Here is an 11207-nt window from a genome sequence, read left to right as displayed (position 1 = left end):
CGGCATGTGACAGTGGAATGTGAGGTTTGCAAACAGAACACCGAGGTGAACCAGTGGAGTCATTGGCCAAACAGCCACAGTGGCTATGCATATATTTCGTTATTGGGCGAGCCCCGCGTCACTCAGCTCCTCTCCGATCCTTCGAGGGTCCGGCTTTGCCCCACCCCTTTCTCCAGACTCTCCACCCCGAGGCCACGCCCAGTCGAGCCTTTCCTCCTTTCAAAAGCCTGCCTCCCGCGCCTCCGATTGGTCGGCAGCCCAGAGCCGGCCGCTCCTCCCCACGCTGGTTGGCCCGAGGCCGCGGCGGGCCCCGCCCCTCCTGCGCGCCTCTCACGATTGGTCCGGCGCGCGCGAGGCTACGCCCCACTCCGCCCGCGCTGTGAGGCGGAGGTCGGGGCTGGGCCGAGGGTCCCGGCCGCCCCCCGACCGCCGGCCCGCCCTCTCTCCCCTCCCAGCGCACCCAGCCTTCGGCTCCAGGGTAGCGGCGCGATGGCGGCGGCGGCGACGGCAGCGGGAGCAGCGGGCTCTCTGGGGTCCGGGCCCGGGGCGGCGGCGGTTGCCGGCTCGGCCGTGCCCGCTCCGGGTCCGTGCGGGGCGGTGTCGGGGGTCTCTGGGGGTCTCGGGCCGGTCCCGGTGCCTATGAACCTCTTCGCCACCTGGGAGATCGACCGCTCGGCGCCCAGCTGCGTTCCCAGGTGAAGTGGGCGGTCGCTGGACGGAGCTCCCCACGCCAGGGCGGGGTGGGGGCGAGGCGGTTGGTGGGAGGGGAGGTTGACCCTGTGCGCGCGCGTGGTTGTGGGGTTCACACGGCGGAATGTGGGGGGGGGCGCGGAGGCGTGGCGGCGCCGACATAACGGGGTGTCTGCCGGCAGGGTGGGGCGGATGGGGTGGGGCTTTCCGTGGGGTGGATTTTTATTTTTAAGGGTTTGGGGGCTTGGCTTGGGTGGGCCGAGTTAGGCTGGGGTGTTTGAGGTGCGTGCCTTTGTGATGTGCAAAAGGGCTGATGTGGACTTTAGGGATGGTGTGCAGGTCACCCCACCCCCCTTACAAAAAAGAAAGGTGTACAGTACATTTGTGGAACAAGGGTTTGTGTATGGGAGAGTGAACACAGATTTTTTTTTATTGTGTGTATACACACATCACACTTGCACAGAGGTATGCATCTATACGCATATTGTTGTTTAGTCGTTTACTCGTGTCCGACTCTTGGGTCGCAGTGAGAAGCCAAGATTCCGCTCAGATCTTTTGAGGTTCTTCAGGAAGTTTGTGCAGGGATATGTGGGATGGGTTTTAGCTCATCTAGGAGAAAGGCATTATCCCTAGTTGGTTTGGTTTTTAAAAAATGTGTGATCTGGAGGATAGTTTGGGGTTTGCTGCCTTCCATAATGGATGCGATAGACACCTGTTCATAAAGAGGGATTGGACAACAGGTGGACCACCGGAGTGCTGATATTTAGCCCATAATTGCCAGTAGTAAAACATGACTAGTGTGGATGTATAATTTTTTTGGGGTGGGGGTGGGAGAATTGAACTCTGGGCTTGACACGTGTAAATTGGTGGCTGCAAAGGGATGTACAAGATGAAAGGAGAGAAGGGTGTGAGGGACTCACTGAGGCCTTACACAATTATTTACTCCTCTGCTTCACTTTGTGTTGTGTACTTTGTGCTGGCTTTCCCTAGTTTAACTTTTTAGCAAGGCAGCAATGGCAGCTCTTGTCCTAGAAATCTGCACACTGCTAATTAACATTGGTAATAATGAAGATGCTGATGGGTGTGTGTGTGAGATACCACTACATAACATCCATCTGTTCAATTGCTTTCACCCAGCTTATTCTATTTGTTTTCTTCACTTACTCATCAGTGCTTGTTCTCACCTCTTTGCGCCTTGTTGAAATGAAGATTGGTCTGATGGTAATGAACTGTTACTGTCAAGAGCGGCGGGTGGGGCAGATGAGTTTGTTTTTTTAATGCTACTTGGGTGTTCTGTTGGTAGGATGGATAAAAAGCGTTGATGTACTGTACGTGGTTAGGTATTTGGGATTGTTTGGCCAGACAGCCTTCATCCTGACCTGATGTATGCACCTATTACAGTATTCACATTGAAATTAATGGCTTTAGGTTTCAATCCTAGAGCCATTTATTATAGAGTGAGCCCCACCGAACTCAATGGGGACTCAGCTTCTGAGAAGACAGATCATGCTCTTAGATACTGTATCCATTTTAGTCTTCCTGTGCCTGTCAGTTAAATTGTGGTCAATAAGCAATTTGCTGTAACTGCTCCAGGACAACTGTTATACCAAGGGATGGAAAGTATGTCCTCCAAGTCTGGGACTTGGAATCCAACAACAACTGGAGGGCCACTGGTTCCTTATTTTTGATTTAAACAAATAAAATAGTTGTTTGGAATACTTAAGTTTCTGTTAAGAGTGGAGAGCTGTATGGCTGCATGTGCATTGCAATAAACACACATGCCATGGCTGGCTATCACATATATCATAAGGTCACAGGCTGTTTCAACAAATGGCCAGGACAAGAAGCTCCTGGTTGAAAGGGAGAAACCCGCACTCATGCTCATCCTATTGGAAAAGAAGACTTTTGTGTTTATCCTGGCTGTGTACCTCATTCTGCCATCCTTAGTGGCATGAAGAACAGGGGTTTTCCTCTTCCTTCAGTTTACTTGGCTCTTGTTAGAAGTGTCTTTGGGGGTTACAAATGGTGCAGACTAAAGGAGGGGTAGCTAAGCCTGTGACCCTCCAGATATTAGAATCATAGAATTGTAGAGTTGGAAGGGACCCTGAGGATCATCTAGTCCAAGCTCCTGTAATGCAGGAATATGCAGCTGTCCGATATGGGGGTGGACTCCAACTCCCACCAGCCTCAACCAATGTTGCCAATAGTCAGGGAAGAGGGGAGATGTAGTTCAACTTATGGAGGGCCACAGCTTGTAGCACTTACTAATTGATTCCCTGAGCTAGTTTGCTGAGATTAATTTGGGGGAGGAGAGGGAAGGAAGATTAACCTCTCAAACTGGTAAACAAGTACGGTATTTATGCAAATGCTGTACAGAAGAGGGTATGCTACCAAAGCAAGCTGCTTTTGAAAAGCTTTGTGTATCCACAGGCTCTGTCACATTCCATGGCAACTGATGGGGACTGTCTCCATGCAGACAAATCATGACTTGGAATCTTGCTTCTATTAGCAGTTTGTATTGTTTATACAGCTCATCATTTGTGCTTTTCAGCCAATGTGTCCTGCTGTGCAAAGTTTGTTGGGCCTTAACAAAGCAGGTACCTCTTTTGCTATATGCAGGGCTGCAGAGCAGCCTGTCCCAAGCTGGTGCCCTCAGAAATTTTGGACCACAGCTCTCATGCTCATCTCAGATGAGCATGGTCTGTAGTTAGGGATGATGGGAGTTGTAGTTCAGCAACATCTGGAGAGCCAGAGGTTCACCATGCCTGCTTTTTAGGCATCTTGCAAAGCTGCAATGGTATTTATGAAAACAAGCTTGGCTTAAGTTTTGCAGGAGATTCATGAAGGGTGGTTGGCTGCCTTTCATAAATGCATGCATGCAATGTCTGAAGAGTACTTGAAACTTGTGTATTATTTCTCAGCCTTGATGTGTATGTGCTATACAGTTATATTAACAGATCTGGAAGGTGCACATCTGAATGTCCCCAGATTTTTAAGAGTGAACATGGTTGCTTTATGCTGGGGAGAATCCTGGCAAATTATGCTATAGTTGGTGAAGATGGCTGTTCCCATTATCAGCATTTGCTAATAGCTCTTGCTTCTGCTCTACAGGTTCAGAATTTTCCTGGCAGATGAACATGTGATGATGAACTTAGACAGAGGGAGCTAAGTTTTGGTGCCCACTGCTCTGTGTTAAGATGTTCTTTAGTTGTGGTAGGAATAGGAACTAGTCTGTTGCTGAGAAGATTGAGGGCATTCTTTACTGCCAAGTTCGTGTCCAAGTTCCTAACCTTTTCTAGATGTGTCCTTTGTTGTTGACTGACAAAACAGAAAGTGGCTCGGAATCTCATGCAGGAACAGTTTCCTTTTATGTTAGTTGGCAAGGGGATCTTTGGCACTTGCATTGTGGGGCTATTTATGGCCAATTTTCTGTGGTCCAATCTCTAATTTTTATTTTCACAGGTGCCACGCTGGTGCTTGGAATGAGCACAAGCTGTGATGTTTGAGATACTGATATATTGGAACACTTCAGGTTGCTTAGGAACAGGAGAAAAAGAATACCATGGAAGAGTAGGAAGTGTCACTTTTCAGAGAAAGCACAATCTCTCTCTCTTTCTCCAATCCTAAAGCAGAGACAAAAGGCATCTGTTGGACTCAGCTGTGTTAAATTGCCGGGTGAGGTGCACCCAAGGATCCATGTATTGCTGAAACCGACAAACAAGGCTTTCAACAAGGTCCCCCATGATATACTTCTTGGCAAGCTGGTAGAATGTGGGCTGGACGGTTCTCCTGTTAGATCGGTTTGCAGCTTGTTGATGGACACTTGTCAATCTGGAGAAAAATGGCATGTGAGGGAGCTGTGGGGTTCTGTCCTGGGCCCAGTGTTGTTTAATATCTTAATCAACTTGGCAGGTGACACCAAGCTAGCTGGGTAGTATAGCTAATGCCTTTGAAGACAAAAATAGTACTCAAGATCTTGACAGGATGGAGATTTTAGATATGGGGAGAGCTGCCCAGAGTGGCTGGTGAAACCCAGCCAGATGGAGGGGTACGGTATAAATAATAACATTTTTATTATTATAGAACTTAGAAATTTCTCAACCAGGATAAATGTCAAGTTCTATGTTTAGGTGGGAGGAATTGGATGCTTAAATACAGAGTGGATGACATCTGGCTTGACAGCAGTACATGTGAAAAGGACGTAGGGGTTTTAGTAGTAAACTACAAGCTCGGCATATGTGAGCAGTGTGATGAGAATCAGTGCCCTTCCAATGTAGATCTAGAAAAGCTAATGCAATTCAAGGTTGTGTCAACAGCTGCATGGTGTCCAGATCACAATAAGTAATGGTACCACTCTGTTCTGCTTATGTTGGATCTCACCTGGAGGCACTACAGTTTAAGGATATATATGAACTGGAACGTGTCCAGAGAAGTCTGACAAAGTGTCTGGGTGAACCTGTGATGAAAGGTTGAATGAGTTGGGCATATTTAATATGGAAAAGAGGCAATTAGAGAGATGATGATAATAATAGCCACCTTCAAAAATGTGAAGCACTGTCTCACGGATGATGGAACAGATTTGATCTTTGTTGCTCCAGCAGGTAGGATCTGAATCAATGGGTTCAGATGAAAAGAAAAAGAAATATTTAGACTCGGGTGAGCTGTGGAGCAAGTTGCCTTTGAAGGTGGTCTACTCTGTTTCAAGAAGAGGCTGAATGTCCTTAGCTCTCAGGTATGCTGTAGTGGTGAATTTCCCCTTATCTGAAAATGGTCAGACTAGAGGACCTTTGAGATACCTTACAAATCTGATTCTAGGCAAGCATGCACACACATAGCCCCCCTCCCTTTCTTCCCTTCTGCCCATCTGTCCTCTTGTCCAACAATTTTATTCTTAGATCCTTGTTTGAAACATGTGCAGGGGATCTCAAAATAGGAGAGATCTACATTTGAAGGGCATTGATTCTCATAGACTTCTCTTATCCGGCCAGAAATCCTCTTGAGATGAATGCGGGCAGCAAGTATCTTTGTGGTCTAACAAAAATCTTGGGAAGGTGACATTAATGAAGAGGGGAACCAGTTGGGGGTTATGTGAGGACAGAATCTGATTGGACTAGCGGCTTTGAAGTCCTCCACGTATGAGAATCTGGAGTTGGGGTAGAGAAACTTTAGCACAGCTTTAACCCATCTGGCACCCTCCAGATGTTTTGGACTACAACTCCCATCAGCCTCAGCTATGGCTGTGTGAGCTGCAGCTGATGGGAGTGGCAGTTCAGAACATCTGAAGGGTGCCAGGTTGGCAAAGGCTGCTTAAGTGGGAAATAGAACAGATGTTGAAAATATTCTAGTATTCCTTTGCAGAACAATAGATGTCAGAATGCCTGGACCCTTTTACTTGGAGCATCTTGTTTACACTTTTAGCTAAATGTGGAAGGAGATACTGTGCCATGCTTTATTTTTTGGGTGGTGGGGAACCATGGCTGTCCATACTATATTACATACATTGCAAATTGCAGAGCCTGTCGGCAGTGAGAGAGTCTTCTAGTTATGAAGGTTGCTACAGTACCTAAACACCTGTCTCTCTTAGCAACAGGAAGGAGAGCTGCCTAGGTTGCTCTGATCCTTCAAAAGCAGGCATATTTGAAGAAAAAAAAACTCCATTTTCTTTGCTCAGTAATTTCTTCTGGCCTACGTAATAGGGGCAGGGGGTGGCTTTGAGGTGGCACTTGATTATTATGTGAGCTGCCCTCCATTTTGTGAAGGAAAACCCTCTTTGTTGAGAGAACATTCTTGACCCTGGATCAAAGTAGGGGGAGGGACGTTGTTGGAATTCCTGTATTGCTGAGCCCCACTATGGAACTCTGTTGTGCTTCCTGGACTTTTGTGTTCCAAGTACCATGTGCAAACTGAGGAACGGGAATTTTTTCATTGAAGGATGGACTAGGGACCTAATACATCATAGAATCATAGAGTTGGAAGAGACCACAAGGGCCATCCAGTCCAACCCCCTGCCAAGCAGGAAACACCATCAAGGCATTCTTGACATATGCCTGTCAAGCCTCTGCTTAAAGACCTCCAAAGAAGGAGACTCCACCACACTCCTTGGCAGCAAATTCCACTGACGAACAGCTCTTACTGTCAGAAAATTCCTCCTAATGTTTAGGTGGAATCTTCTTTCTTGTAGTTTGAATCCATTGCTCCGTGTCCGCTTCTCTGGAGCAGCAGAAAACAACCTTTCTCCCTCCTCTATATGACATCCTTTTATATAGCACCCCTTAACCTTCTCTTCTGAAGGCTAAACATACCCAGCTCCCTAAGCCGTTCCTCATAAGGCATCATTTCCAGGCCTTTGAGGAGGACATCCTTCAGGAGGTCAGGTTCACCTGAAGGCCTCAAAGGGTTGGGTGGGATGGAAGAAGGGGATGTGGCCAGCAGGGTCAGCACTGTTTGTAGAGCAGGGGCAGCTAACCTGTGACACTCCAGGATGTTTCAGAACTAAAACTCCCATCAGCTCTAGCCAGGGATGGTGGCAGTTGTAGTTCAGCAGCAACAGCTTGGAGGGTCACAGGTTAGCCACACCTGTTGTAGATCTCTAAGGAGTGGCTCCATCCTGAAGCCTAGGAAACAGATGGCTCTTGGCTGACTCCACGGTTCGCAGGTCCCATGGAATTTCCTCCCCCAAGAGTTAGTGATGGCTACCTACTTGGGTGGCTTTAAAAGATAATTCATGGAGGACAAGGCTATCGGTGGCCACTAAGCCATGATGGCGTCAGGTTCTACCTCCACTGTCAGAGGCAGAACACCAGTTGCTAATTTCAGATGGGAAGAATGCTGCTTGACTGGAGCTGAGGGGCATCCAACAACATCTGAGGGACCCCAGATTCCTTGATAGTGAGAGGCCAGTTTAAGACAGCAGAAGATGAAAACCAACCAAACTGTTGTCCATCTACACTATTTTTGGTGGTGCTCAAGCTCAACTTTGTTGTTGTTGTTGTTGTTGTTTAGTCGTTTAGTCGTGTCCGACTCTTCGTGACCCCATGGACCATAGCACGCCAGGCACTCCTGTCTTCCACTGCCTCCCGCAGTTTGGTCAAACTCATGTTCGTAGCTTCGAGAACACTGTCCAACCATCTCGTCCTCTGTCGGCCCCTTCTCTTAGTGCCCTCCATCTTTCCCAACATCAGGGTCTTTTCCAGGGAGTCTTCTCTTCTCATGAGGTGGCCAAAGTATTGGAGCCTCAGCTTCAGGATCTGTCCTTCCAGTGAGCATTCAGGGCTGATTTCCTTCAGAATGGATAGGTTTGATCTTCTTGGAGTCCATGGGACTCTCAAGAGTCTCCTCCAGCACCATAGGAGGAGACTCTTGAGAGTCCCATGGACTGCAAGAAGATCAAACCTATCCATTCAACTTACCCTGGTAAAACTGAAGGACTTGCTGCAACACCATAGCTGTCAAGTTTTCCCTTTTCTCGCGAGGAAGCCTATTCAGCATAATGGAATTTCCCTTTAAAAAAGGGAGAACTTGACAACTATGTACAACACTGAATTCTCAATAGGAACAGATGCTGAGTTGAATGATTTGTCAAGATCCTGTGAACTGCTATATGACTGAAGCCAGGTGATCTAGGGTTATTCTATCTATTTTAATACTATCCACGTCTAATGTCACATGCACTCTTATGACCATCATTAATGAAATCTGGGGGAGTTACCAGTGCCTTGCTCATGTAGATTAGAATCCCACCCTTGTGCTTGTCATCTTGTCAAGGATACAGACAATGAAGCTGATGCAGGCAAACTCACATTAATTTTATACAATAATAAAATTGGATATTAAATTTAAGCACATTTTCTCCAAGTAACAAGTCAGTTGCAGATCAAAGTGATTGGAGTGTCACTTGAAGCAAAAAAAAAGGTATTCTGAGATGGGGGAACCTTTCTGAATCTATTGTGATCTAGTTAACTAATGACAGATTGTCAGGCTGCGTGGGATAGGGTCTCTAGCATTGCAAAAAGCAAATATGAAGAGTAACTATTATTTAGGGTAAGAATATAGTCTTCCTGTTTATCACGGGCATTATATTGGTAGGATGAACTGATGGTGATTCAGGTGGCCTCTAGACTTGCACTGTGGGTTAAGGAGCAGCAAAACGCTTTAAACAAAAACAGTCCTTTGGTGGTTTAGAAAGGTTCACAAAAGGGCCACCTCTTGTTTGAGGAAAGGTTGCAGCATTCGAGACCTTCAAGTTTAGTGAAATAGCGAGTACAAGGTGACATGATAGAAGTTTATGAAATTATGCATGGAGAAAGTAGGCAGAGAAGAGTTTTTCTCCCTCTCTTGTAACCCTAAAATTCACGGGGGCATCTTATTATAAAGCTGAATGTTGGAAGATTCGGGACAGATAAAAGGAAGTCCTTTTTCACACAGCACAATACCCTGTTTCCCTGAAAATAAGACATACCCATAAAATAAGCCATAGCAGGATTTCTAAGCATTTGTGCAATATAAGCCATACCCCCAAAATAAGACATAGTGATAGGCGCAGTTCTGGAGGGTGCCAAGGAAGAGGCAAGGCTGGACGCATAATAAAAAAAATAAGACTTCCCCTGAAAATAACTCATAGTGTGTCTTCTTCAGGAAAAATAAATATAAGACAGTGTCTTATTTTCGGGAAAACACGGTAGTTGAACTATGGAACTCGCTCCCACAAGAGGCATTGATGGCCACCAACTTGGATGGCTTTAAAATTTACAGGGAGGAAGGCTGCCTGCCTGGGGCTACTAGCAGTGATGGCTATGCTCGGCCTTCATGGTCTGAGCAGTAATGTTTCCGAATACCAGTCCCTGGAAACCACAGGAAGGGAGAGTGCTGTAGGCTCAGGTTCTTGCCTATATTTTTCCCGTGGGCCTCTGGTGCCTTGGTGCCCGTGGGCACCACACTGGATACCACATTGTGCACCCCAGATCATTCTGCGTTCCTTCAGCCTGCTTTTTTGAGCAATGCATTGCCTGCAGTGCAGCTGTCCCAAGTCCGACTGAGTATGGTCTCTCTAAACCACCATACTGATTTGCCCTTGGATAGTTGTGTTATAACCAATAAATTCCTTAAAAAGAAAATAGAGAGGTGAAGGACAGAAACCTGAAGGAAAGTAACGCGACTGCAAGTGGAAGCCAGCTGAGATGTTTGAAGAAGTAGAAGTTAAGCCCGTGGGTCCTTTTAACAATGTATTTGGGTGGGAGGGAATGTTGAGGATAAAGTTATCCCATTTAAGATATGAGGGGGATTACATTAACTTGATTCCATTCTCTCATTGAGCTCTTTATTCTTGTTAAAGGCATTAAGAACCTTTTACTCAGAAACAGGCGGGTGGGGTGGATGGCTGCAAGATCTAAACTTATGTAAATTGTTCTTGAAAGAAATGAAGCAACCTCTTCTGTTGAATCCCCAGAGTTTTGAAATGGACCTGTTCAATCTGGAATATGGTGTGTTTGAAGCCAGGCACAGATTTATTGCAGAAAAAGGTATAGGGGATTTAAACAGGAGGGCCCCTGCCAGAAGCAGCAGCAGGAGCAGCCAGATAGAACAGAAATTCCAAAGATGCATTGGGCTGTTTCTGACAGTATATTTTTGATCACAACCCTGCAGCCCACCCCAAGTCATTTCTAGGATAAACAATAATGCTGGAAAGGTTTTCGCCTTTTGGCTTACTGCGGTCTCTTTCACCCTTCCCAGTAATTTGGCACCATAGCACAGAAAGGGGGATTGTGATCCCACCCATGGGTGCCTTAATTCACACTGTTGTGTGGCTCTTTCCCCCAATTGATCTGTATCCAGTTGAGAGGGAAATGCTCCTACCACCATCAATGACGAGTAGGATCAGTGAGAAATGTAAAACAAGCATTTATTGGGATTGCACTGTTGCTTGCGTGCATGTTGTCTTTTGACCAAAACATTAATAGGACTAGAAGTAATTTTTGGACAGCTGGTATAAAAGCACTACTTACCCCCAAACAAGCATCCAACCCTGATATTTTATGGATGATCTTAAAATTTGTGCAGCAATGGCCTGGTTTGCAGGACACCCCAAGCCACTCCATGGCTTTATGAGAATGTGCAGGAGAGGAGATTGTGCGTGCTCTGCTCCTCTGTGGTCATCCTGCTGCTGCACTGAGCTAAGCTATGGTTTGCCTTAATGTGCCATCCAAAACCAGGCTTGTGGTTTAGCTGTAGCCAGGGATTGCCTGTGGTTTATGGGTTGTGGTTTGTCCGGGACAGCTAAACCATAAGCTTGGGTTTGGAAGACACGTTAAGCCACACCATGGCTTAACTCAGTACAGCTGAAAATCAGCCAGCGAGGAGCAAAGGGCTGTGATCCCTTTTACTGGAGCTGCACACTCGCATGTTTGTGCTAAGCCATGTCATGCTGCGTGAAACCAACCAATATAGAGGAGCTGTCATTGGAAGGATGCATCCAGAAAAAATAAGATATTGAAATACATGTCAGCAAGTTTCCTTGTTAC

The 11207-nt window shown here is 46.5% G+C and overlaps 1 protein-coding gene across 2 annotated transcripts in view; it reads left to right on the top strand.

Annotated features, from left to right (window-relative positions):
• Positions 1-329: 329 nt before the first annotated feature.
• Positions 330-11207, top strand: part of LOC118083080 (phosphofurin acidic cluster sorting protein 2) — a 170086-nt gene continuing 159208 nt past the window's right edge. Inside the window, exon 1 of one of the 2 annotated variants that reach the window (XM_035111141.3) lies at positions 330-695. In XM_035111141.3, coding sequence (XP_034967032.3) covers positions 490-695 — 206 coding nt within the window. In that variant the 5' untranslated portion in view covers positions 330-489. The remainder of the gene's footprint in view (positions 696-11207) is intronic. The other variant, XM_035111139.3, reaches the window with a different exon arrangement.

This window comes from Zootoca vivipara, chromosome 3 (genome assembly GCF_965207765.1).
Source record: "Zootoca vivipara chromosome 3, rZooViv2.hap1.1, whole genome shotgun sequence".
NCBI lineage: Eukaryota > Metazoa > Chordata > Lepidosauria > Squamata > Lacertidae > Zootoca > Zootoca vivipara.
This window is presented reverse-complemented; position numbering and strand designations above follow the sequence as displayed.